The 27,609-nt window shown below is 38.9% G+C and overlaps 2 protein-coding genes across 4 annotated transcripts; both read left to right on the forward strand.

Annotated features, from left to right (window-relative positions):
* Nucleotides 1–216: 216 nt before the first annotated feature.
* On the forward strand, nucleotides 217–10,335 carry LOC107097055 (solute carrier family 25 member 39-like). 3 transcript variants are annotated; one of them, XM_015394032.1, is made up of 13 exons: nucleotides 217–409; nucleotides 1,603–1,708; nucleotides 1,850–1,909; nucleotides 2,034–2,084; nucleotides 2,411–2,520; nucleotides 2,631–2,698; nucleotides 4,824–4,948; nucleotides 5,039–5,212; nucleotides 6,125–6,234; nucleotides 8,995–9,076; nucleotides 9,159–9,239; nucleotides 9,320–9,451; nucleotides 9,519–10,335. In XM_015394032.1, exons 2-12 carry the CDS (start codon nucleotides 1,612–1,614, stop codon nucleotides 9,436–9,438), a joined length of 1,077 nt encoding a protein of 358 aa, XP_015249518.1. In that variant the 5' UTR covers nucleotides 217–409; nucleotides 1,603–1,611; the 3' UTR covers nucleotides 9,439–9,451; nucleotides 9,519–10,335. The 3 variants fall into 3 exon arrangements, with proteins under 3 accessions (XP_015249518.1, XP_015249536.1, XP_015249527.1); XM_015394050.1 differs by having other exon boundaries at nucleotides 9,320–9,444; nucleotides 9,512–10,335; XM_015394041.1 differs by having other exon boundaries at nucleotides 223–1,349.
* A 2,433-nt stretch (nucleotides 10,336–12,768) lies between these two features.
* On the forward strand, nucleotides 12,769–16,648 carry LOC107097254 (60S ribosomal protein L3). Its single transcript, XM_015394337.1, has 9 exons — nucleotides 12,769–12,823; nucleotides 13,263–13,455; nucleotides 14,450–14,618; nucleotides 14,970–15,105; nucleotides 15,303–15,489; nucleotides 15,568–15,830; nucleotides 15,912–16,007; nucleotides 16,090–16,209; nucleotides 16,529–16,648. The coding sequence occupies exons 1-9, from the start codon at nucleotides 12,821–12,823 to the stop codon at nucleotides 16,571–16,573; spliced, it is 1,212 nt and encodes a 403-aa protein (XP_015249823.1). The 5' UTR covers nucleotides 12,769–12,820; the 3' UTR covers nucleotides 16,574–16,648.
* Nucleotides 16,649–27,609: the final 10,961 nt, after the last annotated feature.

Genomic DNA, 27,609 nt, shown 5'->3' on the forward strand with positions numbered 1-27,609 from the left:
TAATTGCAGTTTTAACATCAAGCAACAAAATGTACCTTTGCAGCAAACGGTTAACTAACCTGACTGTAACCTTGTTTATGAAGCTGCTGATGCAGCCAGGTATTTTACATTCCACTAGAGGGCGCCAAAGCTCCGAAAAGAACAGAAGGCGGAAGTAAAGACCCTCTTTAGTGCTGATCTACAAACTATTCGTTCATTCCAGAAGCCCAAGCCACTGCCAACACTTGTTTTTGAAATCTGCGTTAAGCGTACGTGAGGAATGTTTGTGCCAGACCAATCTTAGATAATGTTTTGCATTTCGGGTACTCTGTAATGGAGCGCCTAAATAGGTCGAATTACTGCAAATTAAGTAACTGATATGGGTGAAGACACCTATATTTTACAAAGAGCCTGGCAGCCAAAGTAAGAGGTGGGTAACGTCAGTTCCTTATTTAATGTAAGGCATTTCAGCTTGTAAATAGCAAGATGGCTACCGAGCTAAAATGCATTTAGCGGCTAGCTAAACACCCATATTTTGAGAACTCTTACTCGGTGCATTTCTAAATAAATATTCCGTCAGGAAATAACGTTCCTGCTCACCTATATTTTATTTATAATTCTATCTAAGTTTATCAATTATTATTTTTCACCAAGCTAACGGTAAGATCGAAAGACACTGAAGCTGGTGTTAGATTGTGGACTTCAACGAAGAGCTTTTCCGCTGTTTTCAGTGAGCTCTCAAATTTGGACCATGTTATTTTAACGTATTTGGATATTCTGAATAAAGCTGTTTGAGCTTCAGGTTTAGAACTACACAATAACGTAAGGAAAATCAGGTTTCATAAACGTCGTGAAATCGTTTTACGGCAAATTACCAATCGGAAGCTAACTTCAATCTTAAAAAAGAACGTGGTGTACCGCTGCAGGTTTTTATTCACTAAACCATTCTATTTTTTAATCCATCTTGAAGTCAGAGTGTGGGGTTTAGAGTTTTATATAAAAAACACCCGGTCAGTATTTGGTTTTTTTTATTCTATTGAAGGATTTTGGCTTATATGTACCAACAGCATACCCCATGTGGCTGTGATAATGAACACATAATGGTGTAATCATCTCCAGGAAGTGGAGCGGAAACGCAGAATACACTCCTCCTCTTGCACCATCAGGCCTGTAGGGGAACCAGTTAAAGGCGGCTGTCACTTGTTGTGTATCTGGAGGGGAGGCCTTTTTCCCTGGCTGCTCAGTGAGATTGGAAGCGGCATGCATGTGAAAGATAAGCTATCAAAATGCTTCAAGGACCTTGTTTTAACAACTCCACCTAGACATACCCTGCTCAGTTTGAAAACAAGCAACTCAGGCTTAAATGCAAGGTAAATGTGTTGTTTATTATTTAGTTTTTTATTCAACTTTACCTAAGTTGGATGTCAGCAACACATTTTTGGTTTTTAGTATTAGATGTCTGATGTTTTTGGAAGTCCATTCACAAACTGCATTGGATTTTAGATTTTTTTTTTTACACTCCTCCTTCATTAGCTTGCTCAGGGACCAGTTAATGGTGACGCTGCATGATGTTTTTCGGCATGATCTGCTATTTTGTATGTTTGTATGTTTTGGTTTTGACAGGTGGGCAGGATGGGGGAGCGGACCGTTGGCGGCCCTGTGGCTGCGATCTCTCCAGTGCAGCAGATGTTGGCCTCTGGCACTGGAGCCCTCCTCACATCTCTCTTTGGTTAGATTATAGAAACGAGAAAAAGCGCCGTAGAGTTTTTTTTTTTTTAAACTATGGTTTTTGTGTGTTTTTTTTTCTTCTGTCATTTGCACATATTTGGCTGCTTCTGTCTTGTGATTTGATGTGGGGTTCTGTTTACAGTCACTCCACTGGATGTTGTGAAGATAAGGCTGCAGGCTCAGCAAACACCTTTCCGCCAAGGTAGAGACAACTGTGAATTTTTGGCTTTTTATATATATATATTGAGCTTATATCTAACTGCTTTTGCATTTAAAACTAACCCCTTCATTCTGCTGTTTTTCTGCTCCACCCTGGCTTTTCCCAGCCTTAGGCTGTAAATCTGCTCCATGGGTCGGCGTCAGTCGCTCTTCCAAATGTGAGTATTGATCTGCTGCAGCAGCACAGCCAGTCTATCAGTAAGAAAATATTTCCGTTCAGCTAGATAAACAATTTCTGCTTGTGAAGCTAAAATAACCTTGTTTGGTTTTAACTGCTTCAACCCAAAAAAGCTGTAACAAGGTTACTGCTGGTTTATCTGACGAGTGTCAGTGTCATTGCCCCTCATTTGTTGTTTCACTTGAATATTCTGAGACCCAAAGTTGGATAAAAAAAGTAAATGTCAAGGTTAATGAGTAACTGTGGTCATGCAGGTTATGCATGCTCTGTTGTCCCTTTTCTTTACTCTTGTTGTTTTCTCTGCAGGGAAGTGCTTTCTTTATTGCAATGGGCTGATGGACCACCTCTATGTGTGTAGGAATGGAACCAGTTGCACCAACTGGTATGGAAAGCCAACACATTTCAGTGGCACTCTGGTGAGTGGCATCATCTTTCCGCCTTTTTTATATTCTTTTTCTGATGAAAAAACATGATTTATCAACATGTTTCTATTTTTATTTAATTTTTCTTTTGCTTTTTAACACAGGATGCTTTTGTGAAAATCAGCCGCCATGAAGGGCTCCGGTCGCTGTGGAGTGGGCTCCCACCGACACTGTGAGTGTTTAAAGGAACTCGTTTTAAGTTCCAGAGGGAGTTCTTAAAACCAGTCGACCTCTGCCCCCTCTGAATTTGGTTAATGTAAAATCTAGGGATGCACGATAGTGGGATTTTGGCCGATATCCGATATTTTAAAACTCATGTAGCCGAAAACCGATATCGATACCGATGATAAAGCTGGACAAAAATAAGTAGTCATTGAAAATAGCAGTTTTGTTATCCATTTCTGACACTTTGAAAAATAATATACTCAAATATATTTTCATATGCTGATATCAAATTGATTTTTAAAAACGCGGTATCGATCTATTTTACTTTCAAAATCTTGTGAAATTTCATCGTTCTGTTACAAACTCTCGTGATATTTTGCAAATTCTTGTGAGATTTTGTTAGTAAAATAGATCGATACCGCGTCAATATATAACATATAAAAATATGGCAACATTTCGTGAATTTTCGGGGGATTTCGTAGCATAACGATGACATATAGCAATATTTCATTAGTAAAAGAGATTGATATGGTGTTTTTAAATGGCAATATATCAGCATATGAAGATATTGGGATATTTTAATGGATCAATATTTTTTCCCTCGTCTTTAGAAGTTTTTAAGTCTGTAAAAAATAAGTTTTTGAGGAAGAAGAAGAAGTAGTATTTTTTTTTTTAGACTTTAGAAACTCAGAAGCTGATCAAATATCGGGTTAAATATCGGTGGGGTGGCTGATGTCCGATATTCAGTTTTAAGGCCGATACCGATAGGGGGCCGATTATATCGTGCATCCCTAGTAAAATCATTCATATTTTTGTTCTTTTTTTCAAGCCAACATGATTTTTTCTTTGCATGCAGTCGGGCTCTTTTTGCAGTTTGCATCTTTAATTTTTATATTTAAAAGAACCATTTCTTTTCTTTTATTTCTGAAAATTTGGAAGCCTTCCATGAGTTTAAAGAAAACAAACTGAAGGGCATGGCTGAGCTGAGCTATCTGAAATGTTTTTCAACGCAGAAGATTTATCCTGGGAGTAAACTTTTACAGATGTGTGTCTAGCTTAAAGGGGAACGCTTTTTTTTTTACATTAGACCCTTGATTTTTACATTATTACATCATGTAATAACAGCGTTCCCTTTAAGCAGACGGAAAACTGCTTCTGACTTTGCAGAAATGAAACCGAGGCAAAGATTATTTTTGTTATCTGAACAACATTAAGTAAGCAAACCTAACTGGGCTTCTGGGTTTGTGTAAACAGAACACCATGATCTTTTCCTTGGTTTTAGTTCTTACTTTTTTTTCTCAAATAAGCAGTACATGAGACTAACATCTGAATGCAGTGCTGGAGCTGCAAGGAGAGTGGCGACCTTGTGCTTAGGGCATAGAGCTTGAAATCCTGAGGTTGTGAGTTTGAAACCCACTCCCACAGAATTCCACTCTGGGTCTCTGAGCAGGACCCTTAACCCTGATAGCTCCCAGGGCGCCCCACCATGGCAGCCCACTGCTCCCCAAGGGGATGGGTTAAATGCAGAGGTAAATTTCTCCAATGTGAGATCAATAAAGTTCAAAAATTTGTAATATTATTAAGGAACCTCAATCATTCAAATCAATGTTTACACTCATAGCACCAGTTCAGCACAGGAGCGGTTGTGCGGATCAATGAAATGATTCTCCAAGGCAAAACTTAAGCTGGACGTTGCAGCAGTCTCCCCATCAAACACCTGAATTTCACAAGCCAAACAGGAGAAAGTCAAACATTACGACAACTTGACTAGAAAAAACGGCAAACAGGAACAAGAAGAAACAGAGGGGCTGTTAAAGGGTCAGAAAGGAGATCCCATCCCGGTGACCTTTGCTGCATCTCTTCTAGCTCTCTCTAATCCAATTTCCTGTTTGCCTACTATCAGAAATTGCAAAAAAAGTTTTCTAAAGATCTCATTTCCATGATCATCCATTAGTAGGAAGGCTTCTGTTATTGAATGTTTCCTCCAGGTTTTGCAGCTCGGATGATATTTATTATCCATTTCTAATGTTGGAATCCTGTTTGTCTCAGCAGATTACGTTTTTATATATGATAAAAATTAAACTTTCATGATGAATAGGAATGCTAATTTTTATGTTCATTTGTGTGTGAAGGGTCATGGCAGTTCCGGCCACAGTCATCTACTTCACCTGCTACGACCAGCTGAGGGATTTCCTGTGGTTTGGTCTGGGCCTTCAGGGCAGCTACGTCCCTCTTCTTGCTGGAGGTCTTGCCAGATGTAAGGGCAAGGAATAAACCCAGAAAACCTCTCCTTCCTGAGTCATGTTGACTTTAATCTCAATGTTTGCATGTGATGTTTTGGTCACAGTGGGAGCTGTGACAGTGATCAGCCCACTGGAGCTGGTCAGGACCAAAATGCAGTCCAGGAAGCTGACCTACAGCGAGCTGCGGGTGTGCATCCGCTCGGCTGTGGCTCAGGACGGCCTGCTGTCTCTGTGGAGGGGCTGGGGACCCACCGTTCTTAGAGATGTGCCTTTTTCTGGTGAGACATGTTCACCTTTTAAGATCCATTACCAGAAACTAAAGCGTACGATTTAATATTGATTGATTGATATAGTAATACTGAAGATCTAAAAGTTTTCCTTTTAACTTAATTTAAAAATTACAATCCCTGCTAACAAGATTAATTGGACCTTTTTAAACACTATTTGTGGATTGTTGCAATCTAGAAGTTATATCTTTTGAATTATTAAAAAAAAAAAAAAAAAAAGCCAGTAGAGATAAGAACAAGGGCTGAAACAATTAATCGATTATTGAAATAATCGTCCACCAGTTTAGTGATTAATTAATCATTAACTGGAGTACAAAGTCTGTACTGTAGTAGCCATTTAACATTTTTTCATTTTCCTTAAGGTCCTTTGCTTGTCCACTAAAATTCCTTTTTAAACATCAATCTTTGTACTAAAATATTCTTTCAGTCATGATTTGTGGACATTAAGAGCTAAAGAGAAGCGCCATCTGCTGGTCAGACCCTGTAATTCAGTAAAAGGCTGGAGTCAGTTAAAAAATATGTTCGGTTCATGGAGGGGATTTTGCTGGGAGTTCCAGGGGAGTGGGCTGCCAATCGGCTGGCGTTTGACTGGGAAGGGCCAATTTAAATGGCTGCTGCTATAATACATGCCTTTAGCTGAAAGAGCAACCCACTTAGAGCAGTAATTATATCAAAATTGTAAAAAAAAAATATTAATATTCTCTATCCAGAAGTGGAAAAGTTTGAATTTCACTTGGTTTAATTCGGTAAAAAGTCTTCAGTAAGGAATCTTTTGCTATCCGATTATTCATCGATTTGCAAAATAATAATTATTTGCAGCCATTCTCAGAACGGTGTGACTACCTGTAGAGCAGTATTCTCTGCCAGGACTCTGTAATAACGCCAACTGTGTTCTACTTCCAGCTTTGTACTGGTTCAACTACGAACTGGTGAAGGCCCAGCTGTGTGACCAGTACCAAACGCCACAGGCCAACTTTTCCATCAGCTTTACTGCAGGAGCCATTTCTGGAGCTGTGAGTAGTCAGCAGTAGTGTTAACACATGTTCTTCATAAAACACTGGAGGATAGCTGAGTGTTTAAGGGCTGTGCTGGATCAGGATTCCATTCTTTCATATCAATCAATATAAAAATGACTGAAGTTCTTGGTTTACCTATTTTAAAATAAGGATCAGGAGAGAAAAAACTGGCAACTTGAGGTTGAGAGGTTAAATCTTTTCCTCTGCCTACATCCTTCAGAATACTGTGTGGTTCTAGAATAGAATAGAAAATTTCCTTTATTGTCCCACAATTAGGGAAATTGTCGTGTTAAAGCAGCAAAAGTAATCACACAAATGTGGACCTTAAAAAGTGCATAAAAATAACAATAAGTGACAGTAAAAAAAAAAAATAGTACTGTACAATGCTTTTACTGTATCTATCTATATAGATATATTGGTTTAAATGGTTCAGAGTTCAGTGGAATTATTGAAAACTTTAATCAGACATATTTTCTATTCATATTCATCAGGTCTTTGTCATTAAACAAAATTTCCTGCAAGCTGAAATCTTTCAATATTTGTGGTTTCACAAACACGAGAATCCATCTTAGCCCAGGATTGTACACCTGGCTTTTTAATCAGGAGCAGTAGTGCTCCCAAATGGGGCACTATGAATTTTCTTAAATAGCACCATTTAAAAAATAAAAAGTAAAATGAACCTGGGTATTGATTCATGTTTCATGTGGCTGCCTTTTTTTTTTAAATGGGTCACAAACACCAAATTACCTGCCTGGTTCTGTACTTTGCAACATAAGTTTGTCCTACACCTCAACCCAAGGGAAGAGCTTGATGCAATCTTATTCAAACATTAAACCTTGTTAGCAGTGTTGCTATAAAAATAATCAGTGTTGGAACTTTGGATGTCTGTAGATGTTTTTTTTTCTGCTCTCTGACTTTAAAAATGGGCTGCAGTGTTTTGGAGGAGGGAGGGGCTCGCTCTCTCACTATTTGCCAAAGACGCTAAAAGAGTCCTCAGAGCTATCATCACCTGTCTTCAAAAAGACTTTCTTATTTAACAAAAAAAGTATGAAAAGTTGCTAAATGTAATTCTCCTGCCTCTGAGCTGATTGGCGTCTTACCGGCATGTGTTTCAGGTTCTCTTAGCAGTTTCTCATGTTTATGTGCTGCCGGAAATCTGTAAGGCAACAGCGACATTTCATAACTGGTTCCTTAATTATTTTCCCCATACAAATTGACCAGTTGAATTTTTGGAAATGCACTTCTTTTCTTCTTAATAAACAACAAACTGATATCTTATTTAAATGAAGCCTGACTTGTTTTAGGAAATGGAGATGAAATCTGTACCTGCAGGTGTGCTCCTATTTTAATTATTTTTATTTTATTCTTACTTGCACCAATCTATTTAAAGGAATAGTACACCCAAAACATGATTAGCCTTCATTTTCTACTCACCCCCATGCTGAACAACACTCTGGAGTACTTTTTTGATATCTCCAATGCATCTGGAGATCTGGGAGGCTTCTTGCTGTCTGCTGACATTCAAATAATGGAGGTCTATGGTGACCGAGACAGAAAGGTCCACAAAAAACGTGTCAATATTCCTCCATACTGCTCGTCCAATGTATTCCAAGTGTCCTGAGTGGGTAGCGTCCAGAATTTACTCGAAACAAAGTCATTTAGAATGTTTTTAGAGCATAAACAGTAGTGTATAGGATTTCCTGAAAGCGCGCACATGCGCGATCCTGACGCTACAGAAGCCGGCAGACCAAACCAGCGCATTCAGCTCGGCAAAGAACTCATGCTCTTCCTCAACACTGAAGTCCTCAGACATTTTTCTTTCGTTGTTTCTTTCTTTGCACAGGTAAACAGCACATTTCTTCTTCTACGCTTGCATTATTGGCAGAGCAGACGCTGAATGCGCACTTTCATCTGGTTTGGTCTGCCGGCTTCCGTAGCGTCGTGAACGCGCATGTGCACGCTTTCAGGAAATCCTATACACTACTGTTTATGCTCTAAAAACATTCTAAATGACTTCGTTTCGAGTAAATTCTGGACGCTACCCACTCAGGACACTTGGAATACATTGGACGAGCAGTATGGAGGAATATTGACACGTTTTTTGTGGACTTTTATGGACCTTTCTGCCTCGGGCGCCATAGACCTCCATTATTTGAATGTCAGCAGACAGCAAGAAGCCTCCCAGATCTCCAGATGCATTTGAGATATCAAAAAAGTACTCCAGAGTGTTGTTCAGCATGGGGGTGAGTAGAAAATGAAGGCTAATCATGTTTTGGGTGTACTATTCCTTTAAGGTGCAAATGGGAGTAAATCAGTTGCACTATACAGTCCTGTGACCCTCTTCAACTGTTTGACCAATCATGTCGTATTATGGTATAAGGCATGTAGCTGTGATGAAAGTGACAGCTAAACCAGCACAGGAGGTCGTAGGTATATAACTGCTGTCAGATCTGGTTTTCATTGGTTAAACTACATCAAAATATCCAACCTTTCCCTGAACAGCTTTGATCGGAGCAGACCAGTTTGATGATTCGTAGAACTAAACCAGACTGCTATGCATGATCAGTCTGGCTGCAGGGTTAATGACTGGTTTTTGATTGATTTATTTTTTTTGCCCAGCCATTCCCTCCTCTCCCTCCATCCCTCCTAAATGCTAACATGGTTCCAACATTTTGCATCTTTCCGTCACTTTTCCTTAAACTTTCACCTGTCTTGAATATTCCTCACAGTGCGTGTTTGGGTTTTTTGTGTTTTCAGATCGCTGCTATCCTGACGCTGCCGTTTGATGTTGTGAAAACTCGAAGGCAGATCCAGCTTGGAGAACTGGACTCCTTGGGAGGTCTGTGTATTTACACGCTTAGTTTAGGACGGGTTACAATCTTCTTTTTGTTCTAAACGGATTCTGCTCTGCTTGTTAACAGCTTCCAAAAGGGTAACCACTTCCACCTGGCACATAATGAAGGAAATCTGGTCTGAGTTGGGCTACAGAGGTCTCTTTGCAGGTACACACATCGCCATTTGTTGAATAACATCCCTTGTTTTTGTTAGGAAGTGAGAATATTGTTGTTTTGTTTTTATCTAGGTTTTATGCCCAGAGTGATCAAAGTCGCTCCAGCTTGTGCTGTAATGATCAGCAGCTATGAGTTTGGGAAGGCCTTCTTCCAAAAGGTCAACCTTGATCAGCAGCGACTGGTGGCGTGAACTTGGCCAGCAGGGGGTGCTGATTGGTGGAACAGGAAAAAAAACAACCTTGACTCTTCACACAAGAAAATGATGAGCAGGCTGGCCTGGATCCATTTTTCTTAGAACATTTAACATGAGGTTCATTGTTTGTGGAAGAGTCTCTCTATTTGCAGACCGGTTCTTCTGGAAAAACAAAGAGACATGCCTGTAACCTTCACATCCTACTGAGCCTCCATCCCAAAAGACTCTGGACTTAATGCATGTTTTAAAACATTAAAGGTTGGAAGAAAGGTTTCAACGCTTTGATGAGGAGATTTCATCTTTAAAAGTGAAACCACTGTGCATATATGAGTGGCGCACACTCATAAAGACTGCAATGTGATCTGTATTCTAGCATAAACCAGATAATCTGAAGGCTGATTCTTTTCAGTACACAGTCCAGATAAGATTCTTCACCCTGCCCCTGCATATTTCATCTGTTGTCCTGTTGCAGTAAAACATGACAATTTTCACACTTGTCTGCTATGTAGATACTTTACAGATGCTGATTGAATTATTTTCCATGTGCTAATCAATGCATCCAGAACAACAGATTCATATGTATGTCTGAAAATACAAGAGTTTATGACAAGAGACACCGTAATTTATGAGGATACACTCACCCACTGATGCAAAATTTTAAGTGAACATGAGTGGACTACTTGTGGGGTTTCATTTGTTCATGAAACGGCATCAGAGCGACTGTTAGGGGAATTATTTAGGTCCATAGAGACCTTTTAGCCGATGGGTTGATCCTTGAGTTAATGGTGTTCTGAATTCTTTAGACATGGGACCATAAAACAAAACATCAGCCTTCATTTGAAGATGTCCATTTTGTTTCTGTTTTATAGACTTGAATTGAAATAAAATGCTACAACCTGATTTTTGTTCAAAGAGTGACTCATTTTAACTTTCATGAAGGGTTAGGTGGGAGAAAAAAATAGCACCTCTTGTTTAATGAAAGAAAAACTCAATGTTTGGGAAAAAAAACTTGGATTTATCACTTTCATTGGATATTTACTTTATTTGGATTTAGTTTTTACATATGCATAGATATACATATATATATATATATATATAGAAGAGCTATATGTGTATATATTTTTTTTCTTTTTTATCTTTATTATATTGTGTAGTTGGATGTGTGTGTATATATATATATAAAACTGTAACTGGAGCGTGTAACAAAAGTAATTTCCCTCTGGGATTATTAAAGTATTACTGATTCTGAACTTCAATCTGACTAAATAGATAAAACATTTATAAAAAGGAATAAATGAAAGTAAGACATTGTTTTTCAACAAAAGTATTTAAAATAATAGTTACCCCCTTGAAAATAATGTGAAAAATTTGACATTTTAAATCAAGGTGTGTCCACCATTAGCAATAGAGGTGTGTACAATCTAGTTATCAGCCAGTGGGCCTATATACAGGACTACAGGTAGTCACTGCTATTTCATGACCTGGAGGAGGCAAAGTGAAGAGTTTTCTTGGGAAGTTAGGAACAGCCTATTAAAGGTAAAAACTATAAGACCATCTCCAAGCAGCTTGATGTTACTGTGACTATGGTCACACATATTTCCAAAATTAAGATCATATTTGGCTGCAGGGGGAAAACAGATGGAAAAAGAGACGAGTACTACAAACGGGGAAAAAAAAGCCCATGCACAAAATTTTTTAAAGAGATTAAAGGTGAACTTCAAGCTCAACTAACCAAGGTAAATGCTGCCATTAAAAAAGAATAGAATAGCTTGACTGGAATCTGCCAAACTATGTTACATAGGAGAATTTCCTATGGACAGATGAAACACAAAGGGAACCTTTTTTTAGGCAAATCAGGCCTATTTTAATAGAAAAATGAAGCATATAAAGAAAAGAACGCTGTCCCTACTGTGAAACAAGGAGGAGGCTCTGTTATGACCTGGGCTGGTTTACTTCATCTGGCAAAAGGTGTCTGAATCTCTGCAGGGTACAATGAAATCACAAGACTTTCAAGGCATTCTAGAGAGAAATGTGCTGCCCAGTGTCAGAAAGCGTGGTCTATATCACAGCTCACGGGTCTTCAAAATGATAGTGACTAAAAAACACAGCTAAAAACACCCAAGAATGGCTAAGAGGAAAACAGTGAACTATTCTGAATTGGCCTTCAAGAACCCTGACCTGAATCATATTGAGCATCACATCGGGATGGAGCTGAACAAATAATCTGGAAAAGGCACACGTCAAACATCAGACAACTGGAGCAGTTTGCTCAGGAGTGGAGCAAAATACCTCCTGAGAACAGCAGAAGGAAATATTTGATTGCAGTTATTGTTTCAAACGGCTGTGCAAAAAAATATTAAGTTAAGAGTGTCATCATATATGTCCAGGCCTGTTTAAAGAGTTTATTCTTGTAATCATTCTTTTGAGGCATGGTGTGAAAGCAATGTCTGAATTTAATATGTTCATTCTTAAAGAACATTTAAGTATTACTGTATTAATTTTGCCAGATTCAAGTTATTTCTGTTAACTTTGAGGGTTTGTCTTTCATTAAACGAGGTGTACCAACAATAAGGGGTTTCATTGGGGTCTTAAAAAGTCTTAGATTTGAGTCTGTGACAACTGCAGAAACCTCTTCATAAAAGGACATGCACTGCGGGGCTGATCAACACATTGCAAAAATCTAACTAAAACATTTGACTGCCTTTTTAAAATTGTAAAAGATAATTATGAGGATGTCAGAAATTAGATTTGTTGCATTTTTTGTAAAGAAAATTTCCCCAATTCACCACAATAAGTGTTAAACACACATTTTCATCCATTCAGATCAAACAGGTTAGGGTACATATCAAGATATGACTTAAAAGCCACGTATTAATTTATTTTTCATACATCCCCTTTCCTTACACCTTACAATTAATTTATTCGCTGTGAAAAAACATTCAAAAACTTGAATAATGTTGTAAAAGCATTATTCTCTGAACAATCTTAGCTTTTAAAGTGCCTTGAGATGACATGTGTTGTGAATTTGGCGATATATAAATAAACTGAATTTAATTGAATTTTAGCTGTTGGAAACTTGAGTTTTTCTCTTTTAATTAAAGCGAATAAATGTTTCTGTTTAGATAGAAACAGCAAATAAAAGCCCAATCAGGATACTAAAATGTGTTATAAATGAAGTAAATTTTAAATAAAATTTTTTTCCTGACAAATGAATGTATATGTTGTTTGTGTGAACAGCGACACCAAGTGGCTGAATTGGTGTTTTTATGGAGGCGGGGCTTTTTTAGAAAACTATCACGCAGAATCGCGCGATACTTCCTCTGCTATATATTGATAGTTAGCCGACTTTACGGCCTCTTTCAATCGGACGGGAGACGAAATGGTGAGAAGCTATCCTTTTAGCTTTTTAGTTGACAGCGCTATCCGTGGTCTATCTTATCCATCGTTCACATTTACATATACAAAAATAGTTAGACCGTCAGTCTTAAAGCTTATGAATACTTTCTTACAGCTATTTTTAGTTATTTGATGTTATTTTGCTTACTCATCTGAGTATTGCATGTGTAGACTTCCTGGTGGCCCTGAATCCAAAATGGCTGGCCTAACCACGCCGAAAAGATATATGTAAAATAACAGATTACTGTATAAACATTAGGTTTGACCCAATTGTTAAAGTAACTTGAAATAAGTGTTTGGTGTTTATGGTTTAACGGGGTAAAACTAAGAGACTTAATGGCTTGACAATCGAGGCGAGCTAATTATATAAATGTAGGTATTTTTTATTGTTTTTTGTTAGCTAACTGGTTGTTTATTATTTACAGTCCCACCGTAAGTTTTCGGCTCCGAGACACGGATCCCTGGGCTTCCTGCCCCGCAAAAGAAGCCGCCGCCACCGCGGTAAGGCCAAGAGCTTCCCCAAGGATGACCCCAGCAAGCCTGTGCACCTGACCGCCTTCCTCGGCTACAAGGCCGGCATGACCCACATTGTCCGTGAGGTGGACAGACCTGGCTCAAGTAAGCATCCTTTCAGAATAAACTATTGAACATTTTCTATTTTTAAAGTTCAATATGTCCAGAACTAAAATAAGACCACCCTAAAGCAAGGGGCCATTTTGCATTAACAGCATTGTTTCTTAAAAGTGCCTTAATTTTAAGTTTAATTTTGAAATTTTAATCCAGGGTATTGGAATAATGGAAAGGTGAATATTGCATGTTTATTATGCAGCGACTTATCTCGATTATTAAGACTTTCCAGATCTTAGAAATTATAAATTAGTACTTTTTAGAGTGTTTAAGTTTTGCAGTATAAAAGCTGTTGTAATTTGACTTTTTTTTAATTATTATTTTATATTTATAGATGAGTAACCGCCATAGAAGTTGTTGCTTTTTATGGAACATACCAAGAATTAAAAATGATGATTAAATTCTTTTAGTATTAGGAAAATTTGATCACTTTATTTCTTGAAAGCATCTTCTAAATAGAGTACTAACATAAACCCCTAGCTTGAGGTCAATTGAGTGTATGTTCTCTTCTCAAATAAGGCTTTTAATTCATATAGTCAAGACTGACTGGGTGCCAAGTTGGCCTGGGAAAGATTAGACTAGTCAGCTAGTTTCTGGATGTAGATTTTTATTGGTTGAAATGTAAAAAGGATAATTTTTCAGAAATAGAGCATCAAAAAGGTTAATGTTATGAAATTATCAGGGGGCAATGTGACATGTAACAAGTCCATTGTTCAAATGAAGAATGGACAGATGGAGACCTGATGGTAATAAGGCTTTTCTGTCAAACCAAATATTCACAACGATCGATGTGTTGTTCGCCTTTAAAATATCTGGATCCCCAAAGCTCTGCCTATGATGAGACTCTCGACGGGCGGACAGAATGGGTTTACAGCCCTTGCTGAATGTCGAGTCCTGAGCGCAGCAAATGCAGGCTGTGCAGTGACTTGTGGGCTTTTTGGTTTTCTAAAATGACCGTGGGTTTTTGTTCTTCTTCCCAACGCAGAGGTCAACAAGAAGGAAGTGGTCGAAGCAGTCACCATCCTTGAGACCCCTCCCATGATCGTGGTCGGCGTTGTGGGCTATGTTAACACCCCCCGTGGTCTGCGTTCCTTCAAAACCATCTTCGCCGAGCACATGAGTGACGAGTGCAAGCGTCGCTTCTACAGGAACTGGTGAGTTTTTACTGAAATGGGAAATGTTTTAGTTGTTGAAGCAGGTGTTAGTTGCCAGTGGGGGAAAAAAATAAATTTTTTTCTCCCCACTGAGTGAGTCTAACATTAACGGTGGCCCCCTGTGGCAGCTCCGCTCAGGTGCCTTGTGCCCTGATGAGCTCCGGGCTCCTCTGGCCAGTGGAAAGTGCTTCTTAGAAACTGAGCCATGAGCCGAAATCCTTTAAAGCTGCGTTAGCCCCCTGTTTCCTAGATGGGAGGAGGGCTTGCAGCTATGCACTGTGTTCCTCCGCTGGCCCCTTTCGGGGTTTATGAGGGACCTGTGCCAACCCTTGCTATGCTTGCTGCTCTCAGGTACAAGTCCAAGAAGAAGGCCTTCACTAAGTACTGCAAGAAATGGCAGGATGAGGAGGGCAAGAAGCAGCTGGAGAAAGACTTTGCTGCCATGAAGAAATACTGCCAGGTCATCAGAGTCATCGCCCACACACAGGTTGGTATCTGTCTATGCAACGCTAACCCTTCCTTCTGTCAGTGATGAGACCACGGAACCTGCGTCAGGCATGGCGCCCGATATTTATGAGGAGATCTTCCATGCTGCCTTCCTTCTGAGACCACTTTGCCTTGAGCTGAATTCTTACTGGAACAATGTGTTGTACCCTTTTTGCTGACATGTTTGTTACTTTGTAGATGCGCCTCTTGCCTCTGAGGCAGAAGAAGTCCCACCTGATGGAGGTGCAGCTGAACGGCGGCACCATCTCTGATAAGGTGGACTGGGCTCGTGAGAAGCTGGAGCAGGCCATCCCTGTTAACACCGTCTTCACCCAGGATGAGATGATCGATGTGATCGGTGTTACAAAGGGTCACGGATACAAGGGTGGGTTATTTAATATTGGCTTGTAGAATCCTGGAGCACCTTCAGACGGATGTTGGAGGCTAAATCTTTATCCTTCAGGTGTTACCAGCCGCTGGCACACAAAGAAGCTTCCCCGCAAAACCCATCGTGGTCTGCGTAAGGTGGCCTGCATCGGTGCCTGGCATCCAGCCCGTGTAGCCTTCTCTGTTGCTCGTGCCGGTCAGAAAGGCTACCACCACCGCACAGAGATCAACAAGAAGATCTACAAGATCGGTCAGGGCTACCACACCAAAGACGGCAAATTGGTCAAGAATAACGCTTCTACAGAGTACGATCTGACCAACAAGAGCATCAACCCCCTGGTAAGGAGACCTTGGATATATGTTGGATGATTAATAATAAATTCTGTGAAGAGCTTTCTAATTCTGATCTTATGTTTCCAGGGTGGGTTTGTTCATTATGGAGAGGTGACCAATGACTTCGTCATGGTGAAGGGGTGCGTTGTGGGAACCAAGAAGAGGGTGCTGACTCTGCGCAAGGTGAGGGGAAACTTTGTTAAAGGGATCATTTGAATGATGTTTTAAACTTGAATCACTAAAACTTTAAATCTCTGTCCTTCAGTCCCTGCTGGTGCAGACCAGTCGCCGTGCTCTGGAGAAGATTGACCTGAAGTTCATCGACACTACCTCCAAATTTGGTCATGGCCGCTTCCAGACCGTGGAGGAGAAGAAGAACTTTATGGTAAATTGTCTGCTTTTTTTGGAAAAATGTTTGGCTTTCAAACTGAAAGCTTCAGTCTGCAAATATACATGGACAAACTTAAAAGGAGCATCAGCAGTTGCTACGCACTGTTCGTAACCTGGTTCAGTCTTCAGTATGAACTTTGGGTTCCATTCCAGTGCCACAGTGATCTCCAGTGAGGCAGGGGAGCAGTGCCTGTTTGTGCTGGCTCCCTGTTCACTCTCTGGGAACATCTGCCACTCTGAGCCCAAAGAAAATGTTCTCTCAATCTGCTTGTTGCTGATTTTTTTTTTTTGTTTGTTTTTTTTGTCTGCTACAGGGACCACTCAAGAAGGACCGCATCACCAAGGAGGAGACTGTTTAAAGGCCCTGACTACAGAGGATGCCTTTGCTCTGACTGTAAACATCTTTCTGCAGAGTTTAATAAAAAAGGAAAAAAGAAAGTTGTGGGTTTTTTTATATTACATTAAGATGTGTTGATCAGCCCTGAGGATTGAGGGTTCAAGTTCTGACACCATAGAAACATAACTGACAATCGAGGTATCCAAAGAAATGTAGTATATAATATGGTGATGTCTCAATAATTTGGAGTTGTGGAAGGAACTGTTAAAAGTACAAAATTAGATATTAAAAATACAGTTTAAGACTCACTTTTACTCTAAAGATAATTGATCATTTCCAACCTGACTCCAGATTTGGTCTAATGTAGAATTTTAGCATCTACAGAGCTTGTTCTGGCAGGGAGCAGTCAATGCATAGGGTACCAAGATTGACGTAACGCCTCCAAATGGAGTTATTGTTACACCCAAGCGTGGTCAAGCTTCTGTGATTGGATCTTTTCAAACAGCCACATTATGATCAGATGCACAGGGCTTCTACCTAAATTGCATGTAGACTCAGTTTGCACTTTTCCTGCAAAGCCAAATAAATCGGAACATGCATTTACCATGGAACCTCAGTTTTTCTCTTAAGCATTTTCTTTTATTCAGCACATTCAACTTTCTACAGAACAAAGTATTCAATTGGAATATTGATTTCAAGTAGAGTTATGCAACTGGGATCTTAATACAAAAACAACCTTTGCAAGTGCTCATAAGGCAGAAATATAAAACAAGCCCACCGGTTCTTATCACTGGTCTGTAAGTTTCAACAGGGAAAACACTTTGGGACATATCTGACAAATGGTTTAAAAACATTTTAAACAGTTGCTCAAGTTTTGAATCTAATTAGTTTGAACTGCATTAAATATTATGGAAATATAAGAGCTAATTTTATTAGGTTTTAATTGCTATTAACGCCATCTTTACTGCCTAGTTAACGATTAAGGTTTACAGTTTGTGAACCCCATTCGTCAGACACCTTCAGTACAGGGCACAGCTGTTTAAAAAAAATAAAGATGAGTGCTTTTGAATGAAATGGCAAAACCCTCTGGTGGTGTGATTGAAGTAGTGCAAGGATGCTGGCTCTGCTGCTGTCGTCTCTGGGAACGCTGTGTCCATGAATGGACCTGGAATACTGATGCAGGAGCCGCAGTGGGAAAGCCTCCAGAGCAGAGTGCAGACTGTTTTATCTGCAGTGGGGAACATTTGATTCACTTGTGGAGCTAAAGTGCTTGCACATGCATTTGGCACAGATTGTGCTCAATATTTGAGTATTGTAATACAGAAAAAAAACCCTCAGAGATGTTTTGCACCTAAAGACAACCTGAGAGTGGTATATCCATATGTAGCAAATAAATACAGCTTAAATAAGATCTTTATAGTTCATAGCTCTCCTATGACACCTTTATGGAGCAATTTTTTATTCCTTTTAAGAATTTCTCGCATTTTAAAATGTCCAAAAACACAGAAGCAAATTTATGCATCTTGGAGCAATCAGCTTAAATTCTCTGTTGGAACAGAATGGCACCTTTGGCCTCCATGGGTAATAATGGTCCTGAGTCTGTGGTGGTTTTCTCTGAGAGTCTGTCCTCCTGTCAGACTCCACAGCAGCTCACCGCCCGTCCACTTCCCCTGCTCTGCAGGGCAGCCCGCCGCTGACTCGCTGCCAGCCGGACATCTACCATGCCAGGAGAATGCGTGTGTGGAGGCAGGCTCTCACTCAAACCCGGATCCCCATGAATCAAACTCTTGGCCCTCCTCTGCTGTCCCAGCATGCACCCTAGTTACCTGGCTCCTGTCCCACTAGCAACAGCTGCTACCACAGCACTGGACTGGAGGTTCCTCTGCAGGACAGCACACAGAAACGCACGTACAGACAGAAGTCTGTATTTCCAACCCAATTAGGATGTGTCATTGACATCTACTCCTTTTCTTTGTAAATAACTCAGACATCTAATCTGAATTAAATATTTATTTAACCTTTCTCTACATTTATGTAAATTTATTTCACAGCGAACTCATAACCCAAAACCTTAAATTTAGTGGATGGATACAGGCTTTGGTATCAATATTGCACATAAAATGTTAAGGAGGTATCAGAAAAATTCCTACAGGGCAGAGATGAACAATTACACGACAGATATACAAACTCCTGATGAAAAACTATTTTTGTGTAAAAAAAAAAACAAGATAAATCATAACTTATTTCACCATAGTGTGAAATTAAACCACTAACTGTCAAATTATAGTGCATGTCCTGCAAAGCCTTCTTTTTGTTTATTCTGAAGCATGATTTTAGTTCTTTACCCACTGAAGGGCCTCCTTAAATATGCCTTTCTAGCAGAAACCTGAGGGTTTTATTTATGTAATTATTTGTCGTTTTTTATGACTCACTGAAGTGCCTTAGGGAAGTATTGTATCCCTAAGGCATGATGCTGCCACCACCATGCATCACTGTAGGTATGGTGTTCTGATTTAGAGAGGCTTTATTTTTGTTCTTAGATATGCATTATATATACAAGTTTAATTTCCACCTGTCCACCTGCCTTTTACCAGGGTGCCCAAGTCTTCTGGAGAGCAGTTTTTTTATGTATCCCTTCTCCAACACACCTGAATCAGTTGGCTTAATTTCAGACATTCAACTTTGCAGATGCCTGGTAATGAGCCATCACTTCGATTTGGATGTTGATAAAGAGCAATTCATTTACAAGGTGGTATAAAACAAAAATCATAAAAAGATGAAACCAAAATACAACAATGCCAAAGGGTGAATCAAACCTTAAAGAACCAACAGTAAATTACAAAAATGTACATCTAAATACGTAATTTTTACTTAAGATAAGTCTATTTTTTCTTGAATTGAGGAGGAAAGCGAGGCACTTTTGCCATTGGAACAAGACAATTTACATCTAAAATATGTCTTAATTGATGTGCCTATTATCTATTTATCTTAATTTAAGAGGAAAAAACAAATTTTATTGGCAAATCATCAAATTTACCTGCTCAAATTAAGGCTAAATACACTTTTAAGAATTAATTTAAGAATTTTTAACTTAATAGATTGTTTTTTGCAGTGTAGTGATGAAAAGCTGATATATATTAGAAGATGACAAAAAAAAGGGAAACAAGCTTAAATTACTGTAACATAAAAACAGGGGCTCATCTTTACAAATTTATATGAAATGACTCCATTGGGAAAAAAAGACAATGGCGACACTACCCTGAAAATTTAGAGATGTCACAAAGGGACAAATAAAAAAAATTTTGAAAAAATGATTCAAAGCATGATTAGAATATTAATTAAAGACATTTAAATTGTCTATCCTTAACTATTGCCTCTTAGTTTCTGCTTTATGACTAAAAATACTCCTGAGAGACAATGAGAAAATTGAAAAACCAGGGCTGTTAGCTTTACTTCACAGGGATTCTGACTTGATGATGATTTCTTCAGAAGACTCTCATTAATAATCAATCATTGACTCAGAGGTCACTGGAAATTATGAAGAATAACGGGGAGAATGTGCTCCTGGAGCACAGTAGACAGAAAACACTTGACAAAATGTCTAACCCCAGCTGAGCAGGACTCAGGAAGTGGCAAAAGCCAGAGTTTGCACCATCACTTTCAGCAGGGAACAATTAGTAATGAAGTTGCTGGAGGACAGGGGTCAGGATCTGGAGGTGGTTCATCTTCATGACTCTCCTCTAGCCTTCATCCTGCTGCTGCAGCTACTCAAACCCTGTGTTTCTGACTTTTATCTCCACTGTCCTTCAGAGGAAATGTCTTTCTTTAAAACTGCTTAGGGAGAATAAATGTAAAAGTCTTTAGCTGCTGCTCCACAAAAAAAAAAAAAAAAAAAAAAAAAAAAAATCCATAGTCCTTCAACTCCATCCACTGTAGGTGAGGTGAATGGGACCTTGACAATCTCCCTCTAAATCCAGATTTCAAAAAAAAAAAGAAATGCTGAATATTATGCAGAGAAATCCCAAATAAGACTTTCAGCAGGATACCTAACTGGCCTGCAAATCCCTCGCAGGGTTTCCTCATTACCTGCCGAAGTGGAGGCTTTAGTTTCGGTGATGATGAGTCAGAAAAGATGATGTTGGGGCTTAATTGCCTTCCCTGACGGAAAGAGCTCACTGTCAGCCAAATGCAAACCCTATCATTCAAGGACACATTTCTGTTGCCAGTAGAAAAGAGCAACAAAAAAACATGCAAGTTTGCTAAACTTGCAGTCCATCAGTTTTGCATTATTGAAGATCACAGCTGACCCCCAACACTTTCTGATACACAATTCAATTTTCTGGTAATCATAACTATGACTGTATTATCAGTACAAAAGGGTCTTAGTTTTATTAAACATAAAAAACATTGTAGTGTGATCATCAGCTTTTCAATAACTCTACCAAATAAGGCCTGCTGGTCAGTGAAAGCTAGTTTTGGCAGTATTTTTAGCCAAAAGACAAGCCCTAAAAATACTCGAGGTCAACATTCCTGCAGATAGATTATTAACTCTTGGAAAACAATGAAAGCAGCTGCCAATCTTTCCACTATCGCTAAAGATCAGATCATGCAATACTGCATGAATTGATAAAACTCTACCAAACTGGACTTCATGTGTCTAACTTCCAAATTTGCTAGGATGAGGAGATATCATGCAAAATCCACTTTTTGCGCTTTTAAATTAATTTCCTGGTGTCTCTAAAGGTCCAGAAATGTTTAATTTATTCTATACAGTTTTTCTGTAAATATGCTGTGCAGTGGTAAATAGGTGGTCTTATTTTTCAGTTCATTTAGTTTCCTCCATTCCCTATATTTTGTTCTCTTTTACTGCTAAACAAAGTGATGGACTTCCAGTTGACAGTCCTTCTTTCTCTCACAGTATTACTGTAATCCAACTGGAAGGATGCCGAAGCAACAAGCGGATGAATCGAAATGTTCGGTTACTGGACCTTTTTGTTTAAAATGATCATTTTAACAAGGAAAAAATGTATTTAAGATATCAGAAATACTTAAGTCAAACTAATACATATTAAAATGGCCTGCCATAGCCTGTTGTAACCATGATAACATTATGGGGGAAACCTTGTTTATTGCTTGAATGGCAGTGGATCAATTTATCTATTTAGGTGAAATCCACTGTCAGCAGGTGAAGATGGAGTATACAAACAGGTAGGACCTGTGCATCACCTCATGGGTTTCCTCCTCATTTTGATTCTGTCTTAGAATACAAAGTAAATACCAAGTGGCTGTTTGTAGAGCTTCGGGGTCTTTTCATCCCATTAAATGGCCGTTATTAGCAGGTATCAGTCCCATGGAATGGCTTGAGATTGTGCCTCCTACCTACAAAGTAGGCTCAGTAGGTTGTTATCACTGAATGAGTCCTAACCCCAAAGTGCCTCCTTTTGTTCCTGAAGAATTAACGATCTATTTATGCGTAATCTGGAAATAATTTGAGTACTTGTAAGAAAAACCCAAACTAATCCGCACATCGCTCATATTAAAACAAAGTATTTTCTAATCACATTAAATCCGTGTGACTGAAATGTAGAATTAATTCGAAATAAAGTTTTAAAATGCAGTTAAAAAAAACTGTAAAGGAGCTATATTGTTAATAAAGAGTAAGGCTGTTATCAGTGATAAATTGCATATTATTAGCCTTAAGAAACCTACTAGAAGGTAGAGGAGGCACAGTCTGAAGCCATTCTATGGGACTGGTGCAGTTTGACTGTGCAGTTGTTTTCTATATTGCAGTTATCAGACATCAATGTGCTCCCACAGTTATGTACCTGTTAAAGAAACCTGTGTAATGCTGCTAATGCTGAGTTACACCTACAACACCTGCTCTTAACCAGGTTAGCTCTAGGGAGAATGTTACTATGGTAACAGAGACAGAGGTTGATTAAACTCTCTTTGTGAAACAGAAAACCCAGAGTTTATTTAGTCTATTTCAGTTAGTAGTTATATATATATATATTTTTTCTTTTATTTCTGAAATCTATTTGATTCTATTAGGTTAATTCTATTAAATCAAACTTTTATTTGCAGATAATGGCAAAAATATCAGGAAAATTTAGCAAAAGCAAAACAAATGAAACCTGTTAATCACCAAATGGCTAAAAAACATAACAAAAAAGTTATTTGAAAAACCACACAGTCTAATCGATGCCTTTCATTCAAATGATTTACAGTGACCAACAATGTTTCCTACAGAAATGCTGCCTCAGCTAAAAAGAATTGCCAATCTAACCGCGTTTAATGAGCCCAGTTTGTCCCATCGTGTGTGGACCATCCTTACAGCCAACAGCAAAGGAAGGAGAAAATATTGCCACAGCTCTGCAGTCAGAAAAGAGAACTTCTATGAGCTGGTGAAACCAAATGTGGTTATTCTGGCAAGTTAAATAACTTCATAGGAAAAACCAGCTGAAAGCTGCATTTATATTTTATGAGAGGCAAATATGAACAGTAACCAATCAGGCCAAAACCTTGAAAAAGGAAAGTTGGTATCTGTTATAACGTTTTAGGGAAGACTATTGTCATCATCTCTGTATGCTTCAGCCTCTCCATCCACTGGAGGTCATTAGTGTAAAACTGGAGCACAAACGTGTCAGGTTGAGCCCTTTGAAACTCATTTTAGACAGATAGTTATTATTAAAGCCAGCTGACCATGTACGATTATTTGCCTGTTGTGATATTATTAAACAAAATACAGAAAAAAAAGCATATTCATGTTCTTCAATGTGTTTTTAAAAAGTTAGATTTTGTTAAATCATACAGGGGTTTGTTTAACACCTATCTGTGTTTTTATTGTCAGGACACCTTCGTTAGTGAAGGAATACAGCACCCTCTGAAAAACTTAGACGCTTTAAACATCTGGTTGGAGCCGACACTATTAACAGATTGGAGGCACAAAACAAAACAAAATTCAATTTACAATTTCAGCCAAAATTAGACAATAAATAAACAAAATTGAAGTGTTTTTGTTTAAGTGTATTATAATAATAGGAATTTTTAAGGCCAAATCTGAGAAAAAAAAAAAACAAAACAAAACAAAAAAAAAACAACCCAAAATGTACATATTTTATGAAGACCAACAATTCTTAATTAACCTGAATTAAAACATTTTAATAAATCTATTTAATTTGCCAATTTTCTAAAATGCCCCGCCTCCTCGAAGTTGCACCCTTTAGCCACTTGGTGTCGCTGTAAACCTGGACACATTCCTACATAGAGAAGACTTAAAACTTATTCTTCATACATTATATCAAAGCATGTTGTTTATTTGTTTTATATTTAAGATATATCTGTTTTGTTATGCTGATAACAACAGCTAAAAAAATATTCACTTTAATTTATAAAACTCCCTCAGTTTTTAACATTTAAAGCTAGATTTGTGCCCATACTATTTATGTTTTTTGGGTGAGTCTTTCATTCGACATCTTTCTCAAAACTACTTTTTTTTCCTTTTTTTTTTTAAAAATGCAAGAAAGTCTATTCTTTATTTAAAATCATATCTGAAAATATTTTCTGCAGCATCTACAGCTCAGTTTCTTAGACTTTTGCAAACTTCAAACCTCCTGTTAAATAGAACATAATAATATATCTTATTGTGCGGTCAGACATTTTGACCCAGGATCCTCTGATTTTGCAGCATACATCCAAACATTTAAGAGAGTCAAACAAACCCTCTTGTATTATCTAATTATGGGGATATACTGTATATATATATGTGTGTGATATAATACAGGAACAAAAGCAAAGTGCTCCACAGGTAAGTCAGATGTTCTCTACTGCAGACAAGGCTGAATTCGAGCTCTTCTTCCCCACTGCAGCTCCTGCAGCCCTGCATCAGTATTCCAGGCCCGTTCATGGACACAGCGTTCCCTGAGTTGATGGAGACAGCAGTGGCAGCATCCCTGCATCGCCCTCATTCCACCACCAGAGGGCACAGTGGTTTGCTCTGTCTGCTTCATACGTCCAGAAGGACTGAGCTGTAGCCTATTTTAATTCCTCCTCTTTATCTCCCTCTCTTTTTAAATAGCTGTCCCCTTTTCAAAGCTGGATTTAAAGGCTTCAGATTATTTTTGCGAAATGCTAGAAACTCAACTCAGAGGGACTCTGGTCCACACAGCATCTTCAGCAAGAAGTAGGTGGGATATTAAAATTATTTCCAATCAAAGGGTTTCTTTCATCTGCATGACTGTATTTGTAGATCAGCGTTGCTTAACCTTTGATGACCCATAAATGACACAGGTTTGCACATTTAAATCTAAAAAAATATAATTTTTTTCTATCCAATTTTTAAAATGTTTTGCCGTCACACTTATCCCAAGCGGGTTCATGAGGAGTGCTGGTGCCTATGTCCAGCTACTTACTGGTGAGAGGCGGAGTCCACCCTGGACAGGTCACCAGTCCATTGCAGGGCAACACAGAGACAAACAACCATTCACACACACACACAAACACTTAAGGAGAATTTAGGGAAGCCAATTATCCTATCAATTATGTTTTTGGACAGTAGGAGGAAGCTGGAGTACCCGGAGAGAACCCACGCATGCTCAGGGACAACATGCAAACAACATGCAGAAAAACTCTGGGCAGAGATTCGAACCAGGAACCTTGCTGCTACCCACTGTGCCAATGAGCAGCCTAATTTTTTTTTCATTTGGAAACACATTCATGCACACATTTTGAGTTTCATTTTATTTCCAGATCAGCCCCACTCAGAAGGCTCCTCAGTGACTGGCTTTATTCTAAATATAAACCTTACCCATTAGAAACTGTACAATGATGGCACTCAGTCACAGAAACCTGGCTCTGTTGTTCTATTTAAAGTTGTAAAGTTTATGTAAAGTTAATATCCATCAATATGAAATGTGAAGAAAACAGATTTGTTTAATTATTGTGCATAAAAGTTATTTGAGAAGCATTAAAAGTAACATTATTGTTTATTATTAGAGGAGACCAAGAACACTCCCATGTGTATGGTTTTTCCAGTCATTAATCCCTCGTGTTTATCCTCCATACTCTATTGCATTGTGCAAAACATTGCTCCATCCATCTGTCCATCTATCCACAGGGGAGAGCTGGAAACATGGTAGTTAAAGCTTTTTACAAGCTGTAACATTTTACAGCATCAGTTCCAGTGTTTTGGAGTCTGTCTCTACCAGCTTTGCACATCTCATTTTATCTTATTTTTGCCCGTCTCTCTTTTTAAAATAAATATTTGCATATGTGCATCTGAAAGTCCTGTTCTCTCTTTCTATTAAGGCTCAAGGTCAACCTTTACCACAGCCTTAAGACTCAAATGATATCCAGCAGCGTTTTAATGCGAAAAAATCTACAAACCATCAATGGGTGTGAATACTAATGCAGGTCCTGCATTGTAAATGATTCCAGTTTTTGCCTGCATCACTTTTACAGCACTTTGTCCAGTAAGGTCATAGAAAGGGCTTTATTAGGTTTGATGTGAGATTATGTAACCTCGCAGACCCGCGGGCGACAGAAAAGCCAGGCTCGGGCAGTGGGAAAACCAGCGTGTTTGCTCTTAATATTCCCAGTGGTGGAAGCCTCATCTCCTCTGGTGATACTTCCTCCATGCCCCTGATCACACAACTATGCAGACCCGCTTTGATCCCCCCCCCCCCCAGTGGAAACACCAGAAAAGCAGGGAGAGGAAAGAGCAGGGGTTAAATGCTACAGATAAAGGATCTGGTTATGCAAGCTAATTAGAGCTCAAACTCCAGACCATATAAAATTTGAGAACGTTTTACTTACAGTCGTGCTTCATTTGTCAATATTTTAACAGCAAATTCCACATTTCAGATTTGAATCAATGTCAAATATTTATGCTAACTTAACCTCAAATCCTCCTTGTTTTGCTGAGCAGCCATTAAAAAATATGCATAACCAATGGCTTCTTCCACATCAATGCAAAGGGGCATTGCCATGTCCAGTTAAAATGCACATAACTGTGAAGTGCAAGGAATGCATGATAAAAATAAAAAAATCTATAAGGGTGGCGTGAACTAATGTTCAATCTCCTGTTATCTGATACTCTGAAATAAACCAATACAATGTTAATTTTGTTGTGTTATTCAACAACAGTTTTTTGCCGATGTATTTTTGGCTATTTCCCCTGTCTGTTCTGCTCAGTATGATTTTTGGTCTGACTCCCTGGATTTTGCTGGTTATCGAACTTGGACTGTTTTACTGACCTAGGCTTGGATTCTCCCTGGACACATCTTCTGCTCTCAGATCACCTGGTTTCTGACATTGTTCTGGACTGGTTTTCGGCTTTAGATTATCCCTAAAGGACTCCCTTTGCTTGCTCTGCTTCAAGCTCCCCCACACTCTGTGCTCTGAAGTGGTAATGACCACAAGCGGCGGACATCTCCCCCCGAGTTTCTCCTCTCTGAGTTTCGGACTGAGCTCTCAACCAGGTCAGTGACTTTTTGTAGTCTTCTCCACTCATCCTACTTGTCACTGATCTGAGTTTCCTGTCTCAGCAGAAAATCGGAGAACTCCTAAGATTTTCCGTCGTCCTCTTTTGTTTTTTCTCAAACTTGTTTAAAACTTTCCGTTTGTCTGCTGAATATTGGGTCCAGGCTTCAGTACCTGTTACATGCGGAAAGCTAATTGCACATCCTCTTGACAACACCATCTCTGTGGTGACATGGTGGTGGCAGCATCATGCTGTGGGGATGGTTTTCTTCTGTCAGAGCTAATAGGAAGGTGAGTCACATTGACGCTAGGATGGAAGTTCACCTTAGCCAAAGTAACCCAGGATAGTTTTAGACTAAAGTAAATGTTTTAGAATGGTCTAGTCAAAGTCCAGATCTAAGGTCAATTTAGAATCTGTGCCAGATTTAAAAGAACAATTTCAACACCTCAGCAGCTTTTCTACTCCGGGTGACTCCCCCCCCCTGTTTCTAACACTTTGTCTGACTCTATGGGAGCATTTAAGGCAGAGTTCAAGCTTACAATACCACACAGCTTGTCTAAAAACAAAAGCAGCTGATC

This window comes from Cyprinodon variegatus, unplaced genomic scaffold (assembly GCF_000732505.1).
Source record: "Cyprinodon variegatus isolate N-32 unplaced genomic scaffold, C_variegatus-1.0 Scaffold24, whole genome shotgun sequence".
Classification (NCBI taxonomy): domain Eukaryota; kingdom Metazoa; phylum Chordata; class Actinopteri; order Cyprinodontiformes; family Cyprinodontidae; genus Cyprinodon; species Cyprinodon variegatus.

Coding starts and splice junctions, on each gene's coding strand:
- LOC107097055 (XM_015394032.1), top strand. CDS start 1,612: ATGGGGGAGCGGACCGTTGGCGGCCCTGTGGCTGCGATCTCTCCAGTG. Junction 2,521..2,630: donor CACATTTCAGTGGCACTCTG/GTGAGTGGCATC, acceptor TTTTTAACACAG/GATGCTTTTGTGAAAATCAG. Junction 9,077..9,158: donor AGAACTGGACTCCTTGGGAG/GTCTGTGTATTT, acceptor GCTTGTTAACAG/CTTCCAAAAGGGTAACCACT.
- LOC107097254 (XM_015394337.1), top strand. Junction 14,619..14,969: donor CGTCGCTTCTACAGGAACTG/GTGAGTTTTTAC, acceptor TGCTGCTCTCAG/GTACAAGTCCAAGAAGAAGG. Junction 16,210..16,528: donor AGGAGAAGAAGAACTTTATG/GTAAATTGTCTG, acceptor TGTCTGCTACAG/GGACCACTCAAGAAGGACCG.